The sequence below is a fragment of the Trachurus trachurus genome (genome assembly GCF_905171665.1).
Source record: "Trachurus trachurus genome assembly, chromosome: 21".
NCBI classification, from domain to species: Eukaryota; Metazoa; Chordata; class Actinopteri; order Carangiformes; family Carangidae; genus Trachurus; species Trachurus trachurus.
Window position 1 is genome coordinate 2,140,012 of NC_139899.1, and position 22,403 is coordinate 2,162,414.

The window sequence follows — 22,403 nt, forward strand, 5'->3', positions numbered from 1 at the left end:
TGGTGCTGCAGAGACGAGCTGGGACACCAGGGTGGTGGCTCTGATCTTACAAGGTTGGTTTTCAGCCAAGATACGCTAGGCGGAAGCAAGGGGGCAGTTGTGGGTCTGAGAAGTGAAGCTCACTTCCGCGTTCAAAAAACTGCAATCCCCTCGGCTTCCTGTGGGGGCTGGTGTCAGAAGGGAGCATTCCCCATAGACCCCCATGTTAAAATCGCCGATTTTACATCCTCAATAAACATGTTAAAAGCCTGGTGTCAGAACGTTTTTTTTTCTCAATCGATAGTTTCTACCCCCGCACACACTCTGAGGGGGGTGAATTTTTTTTTAACTCTACCGTTTTACTGTTATTAGGTTAAAACTCTGGCCAATTAGGGCGCGAAAACGTTGAGTGACAGGTCCGAGCAACTCCGTGGACAGCTGCTTCGAGGCCAGTGGGCGGGTTCTCGGCCGGCCAATCCAACATGGCGCTGTTCAGGCCGCCATATTTGAGTCACAAAAACGACTCCCCAAAACCAATGGGTGACGTCACGGACGCTACGTCCATTCTTTTTACAGTCTATGGGCGGAAGGCAGAGAGCCTCCATTCTCCCTCGTAACAAATTACATGTCATTTATCATGTCATCACAATTACTACAAAGCTGTTTAATCAAAGTACAAATGTAGCATAGTAAAGGTAAAAATCCTGCATAGTTCCTCTTTAAGTCATCCCTAAAATATCAGTTGAGGTGGTACATGTTATATCACCATCACCACATTTTAAACCCAACTGAAAGTCAAAATATGTTTAAAATGGTGACTGAACCCACTGAATTAACACATCAACCTGATGTGGCAGCTCTGTGGGTGCTGAGGAGGTTTAGAGAACCATAATATTTCCATGCCACCTTCATATTCTAAATAACATAAAAAGAATAGAAATGAGATCAGATGGTGGCTTATTTTTATGAGGTCAGCTGTCTGAAATAGATACCAGGCTTATTATGAGCAATTTGTGGTTGACTGGCAGAGTTATATTTGGTCCCTTATACATTTTTTTTGATATGATGTGTTTTCTGTGTTTGTTAAGCTTGGCATTATTCATCCTGTTACTTATGTGATGGTTATCCTATGGGACAGGGATCCTACCTGGGTAAGGAAGTGATTTTCCCCCACTTCTCCACACAGAATCGGCGGGGTCCGTTACTGCCCCGCAGAGAGGCAAAGCCCTCATAGGGAATACTGGAGGTGCCTGTCACAAACTAGAGACAGAGAGGCAATGAGCTCACAAGAAGAATGGAAACAGCACCCTGATAAAATATCATCATTCATCACTAGGTATAAATGAGTCATCAATATGAATTTAAACAAGCAAATGTACAAGAGAATAGACATTTGCTAATTCTGAAATCTATACAAATATCAAACTTACATCATCTAAGCTAAGCTATACTTAGCACATTTCCCAGAAGCTAGTGCACTGTCATACAGTGTCTCTGCGGTGGCTGCAGTTCCCCCGGGCCGCCACACGGGGGCAGCCTGTGTGCATGTGGTCACCCACGTGCCCCTACCTGCAGCAGCCTCAGCCTCTGCTCGTTGTTGAATCTCTCCACAGCCGCCCAGAACCAGCGAATCACTATGTGGTTGTCATGGTAACCTGAAGGAAAGAGAGAGGGGTTGGGGGGGGGGGTTAGATGATGGTGCATGAGTCAGATGCATAACAAACATGATCTCCGTCCCCCTGTCTCCCACCTCCGACCCCCCACCACCACCTCTCCAGGTTGCTGTTGGAACGGGTGAACTGCTGTTTAATGTTTAATGGCCGGAGCTGTTTTGTCCGTCTCAGTCGATCCCTCTATTAAAAGAGCCTCACACTGAGTCGTGGCTGATTGTCAGTTTGAGTTCTCTTGAGTCCCTGCTGCTGGCGGCTTTTCAACTGTATTGGCCAGACCCTTAAAAGGCCCTTTAATGTGATCTCTTTTAAACGCTTTGGACACTAGTGCTTGCATCTGAATGCTGCGCACAACATGTATTACAGTAATTAAATAGCAGTAACTCCCTAAAGTTTCCAGTGCTCCTTGTACAGTCTATCACAGTGAAGCCTGATACGGGGATTTAACAGGAAATGGAATTATTTCTCAAAAGAACAGGTAAAGAACAGCGATAATATCAGGGATCATACTTTTCTACACATCAGAGACAACAATTTGACTGCAAGGACAAAGGATCAGTTATGCCAATGTTTCAAAATAAAGAAAGGCTAAATAACTAAATGACATACAAACACACATCCCTCATTTCTTGAATATAGAGTTTTGTTAATAATCCTAATAACAATTCCACAGTCAGTTGTCCTGTCTGTGCAGAGAGCAGCTGCACAGACCTCTTGAATCAGGCTGCCGGTTGCCAGGCTGTGGTAACAGATGGGTTGAAAGTGTAGATAAGGGGCCGAGCAAATTACAGGAGTTTCCCAGGAGAAACAAACAAATCACACCAGGAGTTGGCAGGTCGGCAGTCCAACAGCTGCATCCAGGGAGCCACGGCGGCTGGACTCAGCACCAGGCTGCTTATCTACGTTTGTCATAGAATTTCTCTTCCATCTTACGGGAGGTGAGGAAAACTGTTAACTGGTTAAGTTAAATGAGAGAGGAATACTTTAACAGCTCAGTGGTTACTTACTCACTGCCATTATTCTCTACAGCAACACAACTAAGCCCTCGCTGCTTACAAACACAGACACACTTGATGCATCATCATGTGAGCAACTGTGTTTATACATGTGTGCAAGGCCGGTCGGGACCAGATTGGACCTTGATCCCCCCACTCTCTGCCTCCCATTTCCTGTCTCTCTCTCAACTGTCCTGTCATTAAAAGAAAAAGCCCCAAAAAATATACTTAAAAATAAGGAGGACGCTGCCCCCAACCAAAGATTTTCTTGGTCGGCCAATAGTTGTCATTTATAGCGATGAGTCGACTAATCGAAAATCGGAATCAGGAAAAGTCGCTTTTGACAAAAAAAAACAAACAAACAAAAAGAAAACAGACAGCGAGTGAGTGTCACGTCTTCCTGTATCTGGCCCTTCAAATTAAAAGCCCTCTAGCCTGATTTAGACTTAATTTTGACAAGACACGGCTCCAAATGTTTGTTTGCCTTTTCCGGCTGCGACCAATCAACCAAAGAAATTTTGGTCTCGGTCGACTGTTTGGGGGCAGTCCAAGTGTATGGCGATTGAAAACTTGTCCCATCGTTGTGTGGGTATGACATGTGCATCAGTGTTTGTAGCTGGTTCAGGGGTCGAGTGTCACAGCACCATGGACAGCGCTGGTTTTGTGTGTGTAGTGGGTGTACAGTGTGTGTGTGTGTGTGTGTGTGTGTGTGTGTGTGTGTGTGTGTGTGTGTGTGTGTTTAATCTTGAGATCTTGAGACAGCCCCCCACCCCCCCACCCCACACACACACTTTCACCTCCAGCTCTACACACCTCCTCTGTACTCTGTGTTGTTCCTCCAGTCCGCCAGGTCGATCTCTGCAGTGCCTGCTATCACCAGCTCCAGCTCCCTGGCATCAAACACAGACACCAGCCGCACATCCACCACCTGATGCACACACACACACACACACACACACAGACACACACACACACACACACACACACACACACACAGACAGACAAACACATGGGTAAACATGCGGTACACTTATCACAGTCCTCCCACATACGTCGGGATGTTTGAGGCATTTCAGAGCTTTGAGACAACACAGTTACAGTCAGACAGATGGCGCAGAGGGATAAACATTGTTGGGGAAAAAAAGTTTCCATCAGTTTGTTGACGGTAAATTTGTGATTTTGATTTGTTTGGCAAACCAGAGCCTATAAACTAACACAGACACACATGTCGCCCACAAAGACCCAGTAATCTGTCATCCTGCCAGGCTGGGGATTTCATCTGGGGTGGAGTTTATACTAGTTATTAAAAACAAAGCACCAGTGACCAGATTATAATCCACTCTGGGTTTTACAGTATGTAAGACTGTGGACTGTGGACTATCAAGTGTCCAAATCCATTTTCTTACACTTATGAATTGTAAATTGCTTTACACACACACACAAGCTGAGCTGTCATTGTTCAGAGTTGGAACAGACCACCTGCCTTGACATTCACGTCCAAACTGAGCAGCACACAAGGTCTAAACACTCAGTCAGCTATGTAAATATCTATATACTGTAGATTCAATGGAATCACAACAGATTCTACGCAGCGGTCTAATGCCAGCTACTTTAATTCATCTATCCTGGTAACAGGTGAGCTGACGGACAAAAAGGGAACAACAGCATAAGAATATTGCTATATGACAAAAGTTGCGCCGCAAATGCATCCGTCATAATCACATCTAGTGCATGCACTGCAAGGCAACACAATGGCAGTCTTTCCAGGAGACACAAAGAAGCGGTGAAGCCGACAATGAGCAGCTCTTCCACCCCGGCTGGGTTCATGGCTTCCCTGATTCCCCTGTAAACACTCTTCTGTGTTTGCCTGTGTCGTGTGTGTTTGCAGTGCACGTGTTGTCAAATTGATGAAGATACTTTCTGAATTTGTTTGTGTCTTGGCGTTTGTGTGGTTTGTGTGTGGAGCTTGTTGAGCTCTCCAGGCCACCGTACCTCCGAGACACGATTCTGCTTTGTCATTTGCTCTTTTGGCTTGGTTGTAAGTGTTTTTATCCTTTTCTAGCTGAAATGGATTGTGACACTGGTCGCTTTGCTCAAAGCCTCATCATCCACCACTGAAAATACCAGATGTCAGGAGTGTGTGTGTGTGTGTGTGTGTGTGTGTGTGTGTGTGTGTGGATGCTCCTGGGTTTGTACTGGTCAAAAAGCCGGAGTTCTCAGGATCTGAGGCGGTGATGTAACCACACTGCGTCACTGTTATTGATCATCAGTGCTGCCACGGTAACGTTTGGAGCCATAAATCCTCACTCGCTTTCTACCGGAGAGAAGCTTGTGACCTCGGCCACGTCCCTAAACACACATAAAAACGGCGTCGTACCTCGTAAAAGCCTCGGACCAGGCTCTCCGTCTGCTGCGCCACTCCTCTTTCGATGCGCCACTTGACCATCCGCTCGATGTACTCCTTCTTGTTCTTCTCCGACACGGGGATACCAGCCCCGCCCGGCTTCAGCTCTCTCTCTGTGATCTGAGGAATGACATGATAAAGTGCTGTCAACCAATTTTCATGCATGCAAGATTAATTTTATTTAAATCGGTCGCTCCTCTACCTGTCCAAACACCTCCTCGTTGACAGTGAAGGTGAGGTCCAGCATGTCTTCGATGTCGTTATCCTTCATCCACTGAAGGCTCTGGTGGAACTCCTCGTCCAGGAACTCCAGGTCGCTCAGGTCGCATGGGCTGCATGAGCACAGGCAGAGGTCACACGGAGCTGACAGAGGGGTCAGGGAGCTATCGACAGGTTGTTCTACTCATAAACCATGGCTCATTGTAAGGAAGGAAGGTTGGAAGTCAATTAACTGATGTAGAACAGTGTAAGGCAGCTTTCCCCCACTGCTGATGCATGGCAAGAAATCACACTTAAATTGATTACTCATCAAGATAAAGATGCACCATGTTGGTTTTGAGGGAGGTCAGAGACACACTTATGATAAATAAATGTTGATTTGGTTAAAGGTACATTGTGTAGGAATGACTCCCATCTAGCGTTGCGGTTGTATATCGCAAGCAACTCAATCGTATTTTTCATGTTGCATTCACGTGAAATTGGGCAGACGGCAGACGGACAACAGCTGCTGCATGTAACGGCATAAACAAGCCTCTATGTAAACAAGTGGTCGTCAGCACGAGGCAAAACAATACACGTGACAATATGTTGTCATGGCGATGTGGTATTGTTTACCTGACCCACGTTTTACCGGCTTTCTCTGGACTTCTGTGACTAAAATGACATCTGGTTTGTTACCGACGGCCGTCTGCCCGACTGCAGGTGAATGCAGCATCAGTGTAACGCTCCATTCCTCCTCACTGCGTTACCGCGGTGACTTTTCACAGACGCCACCTCCACCTGAGCCGACAGCTCCGGTGTCTCCGCTGAGTTTCCGTGGTTTCCTACCGTCACGCTGCCACTGAACGTAAAATCATGGAGACACCACATGGCAGCAGCACCGAGCTTACCCGCTCCATGGAGATATGAATGATATGAACGGCTCATTCAGAGCTGAAAGGAACTCTTCAGTTGATTTTCGTGAATAGATAACAGGAGAAGTTACACAATGTCCCTTTAATGATGGACTCTGCACACTTTGTGTGTTATGTCCGGTTAACTCATTGAGTGCCAACCACGTAATTTCTCGTTTTTAGTTCCCATGCGTTGAGTGCCAAAAACAAGATTTTTCGTTTTTTGCTTTTTTTTTAAATTATGAAAATAGACACTTTAATACACATTATATGTAAATTTGGGGACTCTACGACGAGGAGAACTGAAATAGATGACGATCAAAGTCACATGACAGCTCATGATCTGGAAGTTTTTATCATAACTCGGCTTTTGCAAACGGAGTTCTGCATGCAGATGCGAGGCTGCAGCAGCTGGGAGCTGAACCAGGAAGCTCTCAGCCGACTGTCCCGCCCGGTCTTCACCTCGAGCAACACCGTGTCCTCCCCAAAGTCCCCCCGCGGTAAAATCTGATGGTCTCTGGGCCAAAGCAGACCGGCATCACCGACCCGTACCACAGACGGACCGCGACCACCGGCGGGACCGGTCTTCCGGAGCCGTTGTGGCCGACTGACCCTCACGTTCCGCGGCGAGAAGCTGTGACACGGCACGGTGCGTCTGTGTTATTGTTGTTTAGTGGCGCCCCCCCCGCCCCCGCTGGTGGTTTTGTTAATAGAACAACCATTGTTGTATATATTTATCTTATACGAGCCCTTTGATCCAGAAATGCGAGTGTCAGAAGAGCGACAGACACAAACAGCGCACCTTTCATTAAAGACGCTCTATCTCCTTTTCTAGAAAAAAAGGAGGGATTTTGGTGAAACCCAGCCATGTTTAGCTTGACTTTTCTCAGCAACGGAGGCACGTAGAAACAAACGGTTTGTGGTCATTTGAAGCATAAAGTTAAACCTTTCAATTGAGCTACAGTATGTGTTGGTGGCAATAATATAGAATACAGTATGGCTCTACATAAAAAGTCAAAAATGGTCTAAATTGCCGGTACACTTGACTAAAACTTTGGAAAAGAGCGCGGCACTCAATGAGTTAAGTTTGTTTCCTGTTTTATTTTGATAGTCTCCTCTCCCCTTGTGGTCCCACCATGTTTACTTCTTCCCTTTATTCTTTCCCCACCTCTACAGTATGATTACTCCCATAGATATATGTATTAGGGCTGGGACTTTAACGCGTTAATTACGATTAATTAATTACACGAAAATTAACGCGTTAAAAAATGTACGCATTTTAATCGCACTTATTTTTTTTTATTTTTTTTTTTCAAATTCTTTTTTTTTAATTTTTTTTCTCACGTGTGTCTACGTGCGGTGCGCCCGCACACGAGAGAGGCGGCAGTTTGAGAGGCTGACTGGCAGAGATGAGAGCTGGTGAAACGCTAGCATGATTATTTAAAACACCATCTCTGATCTCTGCCTGCACATAGATACACAGACACGGGCACACGCTAAATGCTGTTTACCAATTTTCAAACGGTTTGTTATGTTATCATCACGTGACTCACTTCACCACAAACGCACAATAACAAGAGCACAAAAGATCATTTCTGATCCATCACACCCAGCTAACTACCTATTCCAACTGTTACTACGCTATAGGTCCACCAAAACAACCCGGTTCAAAAAGAAATTCATTACCACTCTTGTCTGTGTTGAATGTCCTGTTATCTGTGTGGATACTGTACTGTAATATGTTTGTACCGAAAGCAAATTCTGACGACTTTGTTGTGCAGTCCTTAATAAATTAATCTGAATCTGAATCTTAATCTATGAACGTCAGAAATGCAGTTATGATACTGCATGCTTAAATTTACGAATAATTTTCATCATGTACTTTTCTATGAGAATAACTTTATAGTAACATTATGCAAATAGTTGAAGTAATAGCTAGCCTATTCCACGTCCCTTCCTTGTGAGTGTTTTCCTAGTGAAGTTTTTTGTGTTTGACCAATTTGCCCAGCGTTTCTGGATACTTCTGCCCTGTCTGATTGCCTTACTGTATACCGACCTCTGTTATAAACGACCTGAACTTTCCGCCCTGTGTGAGTCTGCTCAGTTGAGTCCTCACTGCCTGAACTCTTACTTTGACCAACAGTATTCACAACATTTCCTCAAATGTTCAAATTCCTTTAAAGAGGAACTATGCAACATTTTTGCCATTATTAAGTTTAAATTATTAATTTATTAAATTAAGCTTGGGAGTCACTGTGATGGTTATATGACTTGTTATGGAGAGAATGGAGGCTCTCTCTTCCCCCTAGCATCTATTGGCTGAAAACCAACCTTGCAAGATCAGTGCCTCCACCCTGGTGCCCCACTTTTTGTCCCGGTGGCACCGCAGCATGTAACCCATAATTTCTTGTTTATGACAGATACGACTACACATAAAAACATGTATATGATATATACACGATATTTAACATTATCCACCACTCCATGGATCGCTTTCTCGCTGGCTTTGTTGAAAACAAATGCACATGGCCGGGAGGAGGGTTAGCAGAACTTACATAGTTCCCCTTTAAATCAAAGATATTTCATTCTCAGTTATTTAAGCTTATTGCACTTTTCACTAGACACAGTGCTGTGTCTTCAGGACAAACTGGAGGCTACAGAGACTCATCATCAGTATGCGATGAGACAAGCACAGGGGCTAGCTGGTTAGCATGCTAACTTCAGTGGAAGAAAAGAGGTGATAACTAGATTTTGGTGAACAGCTCTTTATCTTAACATTAGCTGTATATGTGACAGGGGATCTTATAAATAGCTCCTTTCACAACCTGTATAATTACTACATAAACATCTGCCATGTAACCTCAACCTTTAATACAGACATTTGGCAGGATTTTAAATGGTTTGGACAAAGCCATTAATAAGGACGCTGCTCCTGCTGAGAGGAAAGTGAGCCAGCTGCTGGCTGAGAGAACCTGATATTCTCAGGTCTAACACTGATGATGTGGGAGAGCTAAGTGGATGAAGAGAGACCGGGGGACTCACATGCGAAGAAGCCCCTTGTAGAAGGGCCGGGTGAAGAAGGCATCCAGCAGGTACTGATGGACGAGGGCCAGCCCCAGGATCCGCCCGCTGAACCGAAACCTGGACCCAGCACAGGAAGCACAGATGAGTACAGACACCAGCACCACAGCTGGACTCACTGATACCTTCAAATCATTTCTGATGAGTGCTGCGTTGAGTACCAGATGTAGGTGTTTACTCTTTTTAACCCTTTGTAGGGCAAGTGACTGTTTTGATCACTTCCGCACGTTACAGTATATTTCCGCCCCGTGTTCCCCATCAGTAAGAGCAAAAAACATGTGGCCTTCACCAAGCCAATCAGCAAAGACCACCCTACGACACGGTATACGTCATCGTAGCCTTTGATCATATGCCCTATTTTGACATACGTATGCCCTATTCGGGTAACAAACCGTATAAGCGCATTTCCTTCACAAATAAGGCAATAAATATGTTTTAATGTTGCCTAAAGTTTTTAACACGTCTTGGATTTTTTTTTTTTTTTACTACAAAAGGGCAAGAAACCAAAAATGGTCACTTCGTTGACCTATATTTTCTACATGAAAAAGAAAAATTTTGTTATAATAAAGTCTTGTTATGTCCTAGAATAACAATGTAAGGTTGAAATTTTGAATTTCAAAGTATTTCAAGCTGTCTCATGTGGACATGTTTGTGTATTGTATTGAGCCCTAAATCAATCACGTGTTATCTTGCTCCTCCAGAATATGACATTATGAATATCCAGTCTGGCTGTCCCATTCATCAGTCTCATCATCCATCCATCCATCCTCTCATCCATCCAGTCACTGTCACTATGACACAATTGACTGGTGAGCCTCAGACAGCTGATCCAAATTTCTGCGCAGCACCCGGCAAATTGCTTCTATTTTGGGAGCGGCACACAACGGCAGTCGGAGCGGGCAGACTGAACTCTTTACAGTCAGCACAGCATCAAGTGTGGCTTCAACAAACAGAGGACGCGCAGACGGACGGTCTGACCGACTCTGTACAACACGGGACGTAGAAACCTAAGTGGGACCTCACCACTCGTGGTGGTTGTCTACGAACGCAGACATGGGGCTGATCTGGACGGTGTACGTGTCATTGGCTGAATATTCAAACAGGCCGTAGTACGGGTTGAACAGCTCTCTGGACACCAGGAAGAAGAACTCTCTGGAGGGCCCACTGTAGTCCAGTCTGCAAAACAAACAGCACAACACACATACAGTATATATGTATCAGTAGGAACAAATTAAACAGTTAGCTAACTGTGCAGTCACACCAACAGCTTAAAGGAACATTGTGGAGATGTGGTGGTTATTCCAGCAGAGACAATCATCAGCTCTTGTGCATTCGCAACAAGAGAGAGACACAAGATAATACAATTAGCTGACAGTAAAGGGTTTATTATCAGTCATTCTATACAAAAACAACACAAAGCACAGTGTAGATGCTGTCAATCATCTTTGTGAAGAGCTTATTGACATTAAAATGTTTTGTGTGTGTGATTTTTTTCCCCCACCCACTCCCCCCAGCTGCTCATTCATTCAAACACTGGAGGAAACTACTGGGATGGGATGTTATCAGTCATGAGTGTGATTACAAGTTGCGGAGCTTAAAGGGACAATGAGGAGTTTCTATTTGGTTATAAAAAAGTCTCACGTTAATGTGGATGAATCTACGTTACCACTTGTTAATAGGCCCATTTTCGAAAAATATATTGTTTTGTCTCTATGGTTATTTTGTTATAATTAGTGGTGGTGGAAATGCTGGTCGAGCCGACCAGCGTTTCTTTACTTTCGGTTTCGTGGCGAGTCATGAGAATAACGCCGCCGAATCACCATTTATGGTGGGAACTACGACGGTATGTGATCGTCTTTGAACCTCTGACTTTAATTCTTGATGAATGAAAACATGAGTCTGTCTTGCGCCGGTCAAAGAATTTCACGGTGCGCAGAGGCTCATAAATGTAGTGTGAAAACACTTTGCTTTTCCAAAACTCCTCGTTGTCCCTTTAAGATAAGAATGAGTGCTGAGTAAAGCTCACCTGGACTGGATACACTCAGCAAACACACACATTTCACACTGTCTTTTTCTCTCTCTCTCTCTCTCTCTCTCTCTCTCTCTCTCTCTCTGTCTCTCTCTCTCACCCGTCCTCGCCCACGAAGCTGACGTAGAGTTTACTCCTCTGAAGGTCTTTACGGGAATAACACATGATCTGGTTGAAGGCGTCCTCCAGAAGGTGGTCTCTCCGTATGATCAGCCTGGAGGCACACACACACACACACACACACACACACACACACACACACACGTAAACAATAGTGGCAATGTTGACATTTTACTTTGTATAAACTGACACAATGTCCGTGTGTTGTTGACCTAATAGAGTATCTTTAAGATGTTCTACTTAATACTTGAGCTGATGACAGGAAGTAGATGCAGCGTGGAGGAGCTGCTGCTCTGTTATGGATTAACAGTAAAACACTAGTTGTCAGATGAAGCATAAACAAGGCAGCTGGCAGGATTGGACATTCCTTCTTAATGTCAACAAATCCCATGAAAAAAACATGAAAAGTCAATACAGCGTGGTAGGTTCCCGACATGTGACATGAATCTCTAAAAAAAACAAGTCAAAAATATACTGTTTAATTTCTCTAAGGGTCGGTAATTTCCTAAAACAGCCGGGAGTCAAACAGGATTAGACGCCACGTTTGTTGGGGACTATTTTTAGCAGCGGATTTATCCACATTTGATGCACTAATGAGTGTTTACAGCGGCAGGGCTGTGTGTGTGTGTAGGACTGAATCAAAATAAACTACAGTGTGTTTTTCCATGGTGATGAAGCAACATCAGCCGTTACCCAGCGCTACAGCCTGCTTCCCTGATGTGCTCTTGATATTTTCTGGAAACAATGGAGCTCTGTGGCACAGAGGAATAAGATGTATGAGGCTTTGGTAAACACAAAATAACCGTCTGAGAGGGGAATTAGCACTCTGCCCTCCTGCCCCCCCAACCCACCACAGGAAACACTTCCTTCACTTCCTTCCTGTTTCCTTTTACTTGAAACTAACTGAGGAAACTTTAATGAAGCAGCCAATCCAATTATTGCAACTTTCTTCTATAAATCAGGGCTATAAAAAGGCACAGCCTGCAATAATCTCTTCAAATGACAACATTTACACATACTTGACTTTCCCTGGTCCTTGGCCGTAACCCTTGGTCTCCAGCTTTCGATAGAAGTTCCTCAGTTTAGCCTCAAAATCTCGCTTATAGGGGGCAGGAGCACGGGCGTTGGCTCGCTGAGTGCCTGTGGTAACAGTGAGCGAGAGACAAAGAGAGAGGAAGAAGAGAGAGAGAAGGATGCAGGAAAAGAGAGAAAGAGGCAGCAGGCACAACAGAGAAGTTAACAGACAGTAAAGATGGGTGAAGACATGCAGATACAGGCAGACCGAGATAAACTGAAATTTTAATGAGACATTAGATAAAGCCTGAATGCGTGAGGAGCCCTACACTGTACTGTATGCAGGTTAATCCTGGATTGTTATTTTCTATCAGACTGTTATTCTTTCATTCAGTACTTGGTTTTCCCGTTCAGAGATTTTTTCTCATTCACTGTAAATGTCTGTAAATATCTGTCTGTGGTTTGGTTTAACAGTTTGCTTCAATGAGGTGAGCTGAAGAAAATAAGTCGACATCAGTGTGTGTGTGTGTGTATTTGGATTTGAAATAGACAGGAACAAGTCCACTACAGTTCATTTCACTAATGGTTCATCTGGAGGGGCTGCAGGCTCCATAGGGGGGCTTGTTGGTAACTCACTTCCCTCCCACATTTCATAACTCTGACAATTAGTTTTCAGGTTCTGTTATTTTGATAATACAAGAGGTTATCATTTTAAACATAAATTTGTACAAACAACTCTACTCTAAAATTATAAGTTCATATGGAATGTGCAGGTAGTTGCTCTTTTCTTTTCTTTTCTTTTCTGTCGGTGTTATTTACAAGTAATTTGGCAGACCATCTAGTCTAATTTCAAAGGAATTGGTTCCGTTAAGGGGCATGGAAAATAAGTTTTCTTCATCCTGCTCCTTTCCAGTCATGGAATGTGTAAATTATAAACTCATTTTGTCAGTAATGTATGAATTGAAAATGTTCATGCTCGGAACAAATTAAAATGAAAAATGACAAAATAATACAGGTGCAGCTTTAGGCTACAGTTAGCTGCTATTGGTAAGTGAGATGGTGCTAGCTGGTTAGCATGCTAACCTCAGTGGAAGAAAGTGAAATAGACACTCTGCTCTTATCCTCTGGAGACAGATGTTAGTGAGATAAGGGATTAAGTAAACAGCTGGTCACGTTAAAGCTTATTTACAAGCACGCACAGCGACTCACCAGGTGACCAACAGATAGAGGGATCTGATCTATCTGTGATCATCCAGACACCCCGGAGCAAAAAGTAGTAGACTTGAAGTTCATTTTATTAAGTATTTTAAGTTTTCAAAAGTACATTGTCAAGTATACTGCCTCAGTTTTAGTATAAAATGAGTATACCTGTAGTACACTTTAATAAACTACTTTTTGCTAAGGGACCATGTATAAAAACATATGCATCATTACCCCTGTATTTAAATGATTCTGTGACTTTCCCATCTCCAGTGTGATTGCGTCACACTATGTTATATATGAGGGTTCTATTAAATTGCTTTTTTAAAATTTTGTCAGACAATGTAAAGGAAATCTCATGGTGAAGGACATGGAATTTCATAACAGGTAGGAACCTAATAAAGGCTTAATAAAGCTGCTGCAGACACAGTGAGACAGAGACTTACCAGGGGAGCTCTGAGGAGAGGAGATGCAGTAACCTGGGTGGAGTAACGGTGGCACGTATGACATCACCTCCTCCTCAAATAAGCTGCAGACGACAGTAGAGCATTAGCGCCGGTGATAAAAGAGGAATTAAGACTTGTACAGGGAGTGGTGGAGCCCACTTGTTATCACTTTGAACAACCACACACATAAACACAAACACATATGCACAGGACTCGCCTCAGCAGCATGACGAGGTCAGCGTCGCTAGAGAGACGAGCCAGGCCACTGACGCCTTCACTGCGAATGAACTGCACCTTCTCCCTGCACACACACACACACACACACACACACACACACACACACACACACACACACACACACACATACGTCAGGGGGTAAACTGGCACAATCCATCAGGATTAAAGGTTAACTGTGCGTTGAGGTTGACTGATGATGATGATAATGGAGGTGCTGGAGGTGAGCGAGGCTGGAGGCGAGGAGGGAGGAGGGGTGGGTGAGAAGGAAGCGATGACAAACAACAAGAAGAGCAGTGAGAGAGAAAGAGACAGAGAGAGAGAGACTTAAAGAAACATACTTGAGCGGGTGGTTCCTGGCTAACTCGGGCTGCCTTTCCTGCAGTATCTCAAGGATGTTAGGTTGCCGTAGAAACGCCACAATTTTGTCGTTGTAGGCTGAGGGAGTGAGATGAGAGAATTACTGCTCATGTTACTGAGCTACTGTTCCGTATTATGCACCTGTAACGCTGCGGCTCCGGCCAACTCACCCACGGGCACCACGTCGTGGTACTGACTCCGACTGGAGCCGCTGAAGGTGCTGGAGGGGCGGGGCATGACGGGCGGGTTCGTTTGGCGAGAGTCGTCCACGACCTGTGTCGGAAGCAAGCACTACAGTTCAGGTCGCATCCTAGTTCTGAGGCCGATCCACCTGCCAGTCATCACCCAAACCTGGCCACGCCTCTACCACCTCCACACCTGCTGCATGTATACCTGTTAGTTTTATATTCATGTTATAGCTCTTATCTCATCACTTCACAACCTGTAACATGGAGGCTGCCAAATGTTACATCACTTAAATAGAGTATCACTAAGACTACAGATGTAAACAAATGCACTTTCTCCTTCCTTCTTAAATGCGTTAAAGTGATAGTTCACCCAAAATTCAAATTTCACTCATTGTCTACTCACCCTCATGTCTACATTGTCTACTCACCCTCAAGAGCTGTGAGAATTCCTCCGTGCCTTCTCTGAGTTACGGGGGGGTCCGTGCAGCAGTATTTGTCCATATAATGGTGTAAAGACACACCAAAAAACATCCAACTACCTCCATAGTGCTCGTCTGTAATGTCCCTCTTGTATTGAAGCACCAACATGAGAAATTGTTCCGAAAAAAATTAAATAAGTCTATATTTTAAGCTTGTTTGTAGCGGAAGCTCCCAGTGTCTCAGTTCACTGCTCTTCCTGTGTCAGTGCAAATCCGGTGGAACAATTTCTCATGTTGGGGCTTCAATACAAGAGGGACATTACAGACGAGCAGTATGGAGGTATTTGGATGTTTTTTGGTGTCTTTTTGGACAAAGAAAGTTGGTATCCATTGACAACCATTATATGAACAAATACTGCTGCGCGGACCCCCCCGTAACTCAGAGAAGGAACAGAGGAAAATTCTCACAGCTCTTAGTCGACATGAGGGTGAGTAGATAATGAGTGAAATTTGAATTTTGGGTGAACTATCCCTTTAAAGTACAGACAGTGTGTTTGTCCAACAAGTGTTTGACAGGATTTAAGATGCATCATCCAATAGTTCACAGTGATACATCTGTGCTCTGATTCAGAATTTTATTTCTGTCAATAAGTACTTCCTTTTTTTTATTCTATTTATTTATTTTTCGTTTTCTTCAATGTAATGAAGGGCAATTAAGGAAGTGGGACAAGTGATCGATTGATTTATGATTTGTGGAAAAGAGGCGGGACTCAATTATCACAGCTTCTTCTCACTCCTTTTCGAATATATTTGATGATTATGCTTTTGTGTTTTTGTTCTTCAACTTGTTTATGTTATTTTTATGTGAAGGAACAAACTGAAAATGTGCCTTATTTTGTTTTACATGTTCGAAATAAATATAAAAAAAAAGAAGGAAGGACCAAGTCACAGGAAACTGGATCTGCTTTAAACTCTGTTATGTTTGACTGTAGTTGAGGCTTGAGCAAACACTTGTGGTGGTTGAGTGGTAAGAAAAGGAAGTAGGAAGAACAACTGAGTTACATTTGTACTGCTGACTTGAATTCCTGTTTGTGCCTACAATGCAGAAAGTCGCTAACATTTTATTTTTTTGCCTTCAAAGTGGCCTCTGTAAACATTGCAGTGTTGCGAGAGCCTTAAGTTGACTCCAGGTGACGAGTGGTGCAGTGACAGGCGGTCTCTCACCTCCCCGGCACTGTGGCTGCGCTGGCGGCTCAGATGCTGGCGGTGGGCCAGCAGCCCGGTGGAGCGAGAGCTCTGGAGGGGCAGCCGCGGGTCAATGAAGGTCGTGGAGCGACAGTTGTGATCCACAAAGAAAGGCTGGAGATGGAGATGCACATAGCAACGGTCACGCACAGATTAACTCCACAGTGTGGGTGTGCACAGAAACATAAATACAGATGCGGTAAAGCAGCACTGCAGAGCTGAGCGCAGGTTACAGTCATTGGATGTGCGTGGCCTTTAAAGGGATAGTTCAACATTTTGGCAAATTGGCCCATTGCCATAATCCCTATAGTGTTAGGAGTAGGTTCGTTACCTTTAATTGTCAGTGCAAGCTGTTTTTAGAATGGCGGAGCAGAGCCATGAGCTGAACGGAACGTTACGAGACATGAATTTTGAATAAATTTACCTCTAAAACAACTCTGTCTTGTAACATTACGTTATTATCTCATAGCGTGGTGAATGTGCAGGTCACAACTTGTCCACCAGAGCGTTTTGGAGTTGTTGGACTGTGTATTTGAGAGTTTGATGAGGGAAACCAAGAAATTCCATTAGCCTCCGTAGCGTAGCTCTGAGCAGCTCGCGGCTCTGCTCCGTCGTTCTAAAAATAGCTTGCATTGTCAATTAAAGGTGAACCTACTCCTAAAACTATAGGGATTATGGCAATGGGCCAATTTGCCAAAATGTTGAAGTATCCCTTTAAGGTAATCCCAGGACAGGGGGTCACAAACACTCACACACCTTCCCAGTATGGTCGTGCTTCATCTCCCAGCCTCGGGGAAGCTCCAGCTGCTTGTTGGAGAACATGTTGAGGAAGGTGACGAGGTCGCGGTTGTGCTGGTAGCGCTCGAAGTAATGAGCATCCCGGCGCACCTTACTGATCATGTGCTTCAGGCAGGTGTTGCTCGTAAACATGCGGTAGGCACTCTGGACAGAGAGGGACACAGCGGTGAGACAGGAGACAGACTGAAACAACAGCTCTAGAGTCAATATGGAAGGAAACATGGACACAAGGATATATATCAAGACAATAATTTCATGATTTCAGCTTCTAACTTTGAATATAAAGATCCTGTCTGTAAGGCCAATAGGACAATATTAGTCTTTATATTATAATAACAATCACCCTGTTTCCACCTGGCAGTGACCAGATTAGATAGTGCTTGACTACATGAGACGCACCCAAGACACATTGAGGATGGATTGTGATCCGATTGGCCAAACCAGGGACGCATTGTGACCACATTAACACAAGTGTAAACGATAGTGCATCCTGTATCCGCATACAACTACGGAAGCAGAAATAAAACAATAAAAATTCCACAATTTATTTTCTTTTTTCTTTTGTAATTTACCGCACAAATATGTGATCAGATCTCAATCGGATCTCAATGTGGACACTGGAGACGCATATTAATGCCAGGTGTAAACGCTATCTGGTCAAATTGTATCTACAGTAGATTGTATATGGATAAAATCTGGATATGAGACGCATGTGAATGCCAGGTGTAAACAGGGTGAATAATACGTCTCTGAGAGTGTAATATTATTTAAATGTAGCTTTTTCAGTCTTTCTATAATATGACACTTCATTTTAGTGCTGCTCTTATTGATCTCAGCAATAATTTGTAGATTGATGGTGAATACTGAAATACTGAAAAAAAATCAGTGAATCTTTCTCAAATTATTTAATTATTACTAGCTCATTGATGTATACGTTTTAAGGTAAATTCAGCTCATTAAGCTCTATTGGTGTTGAGATATTTTGTTTATCTGCATTCTCCAGCACTGCAGAAAGAAAGTGAGGAAATACAGTATGTTTTATGCTTTTTCATTTCGAAGCAGTGAGCTGGGACGGTGGTGTTGTTCTCTGCACAACAGCAAAACAGCCTCAAAGTATGCAAAGATGGAGGCAAACACTCTGTTTATGTGTGATTACTAACTCAAAAAGAATGATTGCATTGACTGACCATCAGTCAGGTCTGGCCCATTAACTGCAGCGGGTCACACACTCAGTGTAGCGCTGCTGCATTACAGTATTGGATTTACGCGCTACAGTGTGAACCCAGTGGCTCCTTCTGTTACTACGTCCGAGGTCAATAACTGCTACGAGTGCTCAAAAATTCAATCATCCACCTACAAGTGGTGTGTTTACTGTACATGCAGACAGCTATAGATCTATGTAAAGCGAGAGCACGGGGTCAGAGGTGACGGAGGAGATGAGGCGTGTTGAACTGACGGGGTTTGAATGCAGCACGGTGAAGAAGTCGGGGCTGCACAGGAACTTGGCGCTGGGCGACTGGAGCAGCAGGGAGAGGCGCGAGCGGCTGCTGCCGTGAGCCACCGCACCTTCTCTTCGGTATTCTGCAACACACACAAGTCGAACAAGGACACACTGATGAATGCAGCTTCCACGGTGCTTTGATACAGTATGATGTGACTTCAGCAACTACAGCTTGTGTAACATCTATAAAAACCATCTACTGCTGCTCTCAGACCTTTGTGTGTATAAAATAACGACTTATTCACAGTATTTCAAGACATCAAGTGTTTTTCAGAGGTGAATCATTCAACTGGAGAATTACTGTTTCTCAGAAGGGATGCACAGCTCCGAGGTACAGAACCTCTGTTTGTGTGTGTGTGTAAATTTGTTTGTAATGCGTCTTGTTGAGACTAACCAGCGATGGACTGAGGCATCAGATCACTTTCTGGTTCAGGTATCAGGTCAACCGAGGCCTCCTCCGACCGGTCACTGTTGGTGATTGTCCTCCTGATGCTCTGGTATCTGTGATGGAGAGTAAAGGGGAAGTTTAGGGTTTCATGAGCTCAGCAAAAACAACAAAAACTTTTTCCATTAACTATAGAATAGAATAGAATAATACAAGAAGCACTCTCCTATTCAAAGTCTTTGTGTACCTGTGTTGTCAGCAAAACCTCAAGATGAAGAGAAACAAAGCCAAACCCACAGGCGATGTCCCATTAAAGGAGTACACATGACAAACTGAGTCTCTGAGTGGACATGTTTGTGAGCACGCACGTTTTGTTTTTGCTTCTCTAGTCTGTTAAAGGTAGGTGGAGTTTTGTTTTCTGCAATCCCCTCGGCTGTCGCTGGGGGCTGGCTCCAGAAGGGAGCAACTCCAATCGAGCCCCATGTTAAAATAGCCGACTTTACAGCTTAAAAAAACATATTTACAGCCTGGTACATTTTATTTTTTTGGTCTCAATCGATAGTTTCTACCCCCGCACACACTCTGAGGGGGGTGAATTTTTTTTAAACTCTACAGTTTTACTATTATTAGGTTTAAAGTTCTGGCCAATTAGGGCGCAGAACCGTTGAGTGACAGGTCCGGCGACCGCTGTTACGAGGCCAGTGGGCGGGCTCTCGGCCGGCCAACGGCCGCACCGCTCCAAATATGGCAAGTAGAATCCAACATGGCGCAGCTCAAACCCCCGTAGTAGCGGCACAAAACAGACTCCCCAAAACCAATGGGTGACGTCACGGACGCTACGTCCATTCTTTTTACAGTCTATGGTAGCCTCCTGCCCCAGCGGTTGTCAGGGCCGCAAAGGAAAGGAAATACAGTCCGAGTGAAGCGCTGGAGTCGTGAGCCGGTACTCGACCATCACCAACACCGGGAGCCTCCGTGTTATGTAGTTATGCCGTTGTGGTGAGCTGGGAAGCGGGTGTTAGCGGTGAATGCTAACCGCTACCGCTAGCCGAAGTTAGCATCGAGCTAGCTCACTACAACAGCACTAATACTTGTTACCAGTCGAGGCTTTAGTTGTCAGTGACGGTTGGGAATCGGTCCGTGGCTCCAGCGCTTCACTCAGACTGTATTTATTTTTCTTTGTGGTTCTGACTGCTGCTGCTGAGAGAGAGAGATTCAGTAGCATCAGACAGCTAGTGCGTCTAGCTGCCCTGAGCCCTCCTACTCTGCTGCACGTAGCTTCACCTGAGCTCCGTCATTGGCTGGAGAGAAAACACCGACTCTCTCGCTCTCCACCCAGAAACGTCCCCGTCCGTGCACAACAAAACAAAGAAAAAGACCAAAATACAGGCAGGGGGAGGGGGCGCTGCAGACACAGTCACCACAGGACTAGAAGCCCATAGGTGATGATTAAGACAGATTTAATTTGTATAAGTCTAATGTTTATTTTTGGGCACAAAAATCCAGACCCAACCTTTAAAAGCCACCGCAGAAAAACTAAACCCCCCATTGAGTCAGTATATCTCTAATTTCACTATTGAGAACACCATGGTGGATATCACAGTTCATTTCTCTCTGCAAATCCTACCTGCGGTTGAGCTGCTCCATCTGCTGAATGGAGTTGGAGCGGGTCAGGCCCTGCGGGGCCGGAGGTCCGGTGGGACGCTGCCATGTGGTGGTTCTGTTCACGTGGTCCACGAAGAAGATCCTCCCGTGGCTGTCGATACGAGCCTCCCAGTCTGAGGAGCAATGAGCAGCGGATACAGAGAAGACGTTTAAAGCGTTGAGGGAACAACCCCAAGAGTCAATGACAACAATTAACACATCTCTCATCTCAGACATTTGAAACTCCACTTTATAGTCAGGTCTTCTGACCAAGAAATCTGTTACTGCACATTTTCTCCTAATTCTACAGAAACACATTCCGGAAATTAGCTTTAAAGGGGACAATATCACTTTTTGAAGGCTCTTTAACATATATTTGGGTGTTTGTCCTGCCTTCCGGCCCCCAAAATGTGAGAATTGACAAAATAATCTGTAATGTTCAGGCTCCCTAGGTTGAAATCCATGTGGTTTTATGAGCTGTTATGAGCCCTCAGTTGTCTTCCAGTGATGTAACTAGGATTCAAATTTGCATAGTACCACCACTACCTGGTACCAGTAGAAGGGGCGGGGCAAGCAGTGGTTCATTTGCATTTAAAGGGACAGGCACTGAAACCAGCTGTTTTGAGAGGATGAAAAGAGCTGTGATGTTTGATCCTTGGGGTTTTTTGACCAAAACATGTCACAGACATGTCTTTAAGACACCTGGGAACTATTTTAATTTGTGGGAAAGGGGCAGAATATGTCTCCTTTAAAGATCCAATCCAATGAAAATTCAAGTCTCATCTGCATGATGAAGACCTATCATGTCTGACTAAAATAAATAATAAATAATAAAAAAGTACAGTGAACCACTGACAGAAAAAATAAACGGTCGGAGATATTTTGGACATTACCACTGCACTGCAAGACCATTTATTTTTGTAAAGAAATCATCACAACAAGGGAAAAGTGTTTGTTTCTGTGGCGGAGAGCAGGCGCTCTGCGATCGGATAGTAATGTCTTTCCAGGACGTTTCAGTTTCAGAGTTCGGCTGTCTGAGGTGAGTGGCTACATGCATAAAACAAAAACACAAAGTTTATACTGTTTATACTGTACATTATATGAGTTCAGTGGTGTGTCATGAGGATTCCAGTCATGTACCATAGATATTTGATTTTTTGAGTGTGTGTTGTGGTTGAAAGAATTGCCCCCATAGGTTAGCGTTGTTGCTATCCCTAGCGCCGTCTCGCCATGGTGTAACTCTGGTTCGCCTGCATCAATTTTAGTCGTGTTTTTTGCTCCCCCCAACACTGGGTGACCATCAGGACAACGATTTAGGGGTCAAAAATGACCGGAATTCTCCTTTAAGACATAACAGTCCTGAGTCAGGAAGCCGACACACTCACTGACAGACAGCTGTAAATGTGTTTCGGATCATTTTGTTCACATCATGATAGTTGATAAACAGCTGTGCCATTCATTCTTCTTTCAGTGGGGTTGATCTGTGATCCAAGGCTTGTAGCTTTAGTTAGGGTCAGGTGGAACATGGACATGGACACACGTATACACAAAGACACGCTGCTACACACAGATGGCGGCA

General features: G+C 44.3%; 1 protein-coding gene across 1 annotated transcript in view; it reads right to left on the bottom strand.

Annotated features, from left to right (window-relative positions):
- Window positions 1–22,403, bottom strand: part of hecw2a (HECT, C2 and WW domain containing E3 ubiquitin protein ligase 2a) — a gene marked incomplete at both ends in the record, with an annotated part of 36,097 nt that overhangs the window by 1,173 nt on the left and 12,521 nt on the right. The window contains 18 exons of the mRNA XM_083996617.1: window positions 1,127–1,239; window positions 1,549–1,634; window positions 3,458–3,572; window positions 5,022–5,168; window positions 5,251–5,380; window positions 9,203–9,301; window positions 10,265–10,417; window positions 11,371–11,484; window positions 12,410–12,530; window positions 14,051–14,133; window positions 14,259–14,351; window positions 14,626–14,722; window positions 14,815–14,917; window positions 16,476–16,610; window positions 17,253–17,438; window positions 18,751–18,875; window positions 19,190–19,296; window positions 20,808–20,958. Of these exons, the coding sequence (XP_083852743.1) occupies window positions 1,127–1,239; window positions 1,549–1,634; window positions 3,458–3,572; window positions 5,022–5,168; window positions 5,251–5,380; window positions 9,203–9,301; window positions 10,265–10,417; window positions 11,371–11,484; window positions 12,410–12,530; window positions 14,051–14,133; window positions 14,259–14,351; window positions 14,626–14,722; window positions 14,815–14,917; window positions 16,476–16,610; window positions 17,253–17,438; window positions 18,751–18,875; window positions 19,190–19,296; window positions 20,808–20,958 (2,158 nt within the window). The remainder of the gene's footprint in view (window positions 1–1,126; window positions 1,240–1,548; window positions 1,635–3,457; window positions 3,573–5,021; window positions 5,169–5,250; window positions 5,381–9,202; window positions 9,302–10,264; window positions 10,418–11,370; window positions 11,485–12,409; window positions 12,531–14,050; window positions 14,134–14,258; window positions 14,352–14,625; window positions 14,723–14,814; window positions 14,918–16,475; window positions 16,611–17,252; window positions 17,439–18,750; window positions 18,876–19,189; window positions 19,297–20,807; window positions 20,959–22,403) is intronic.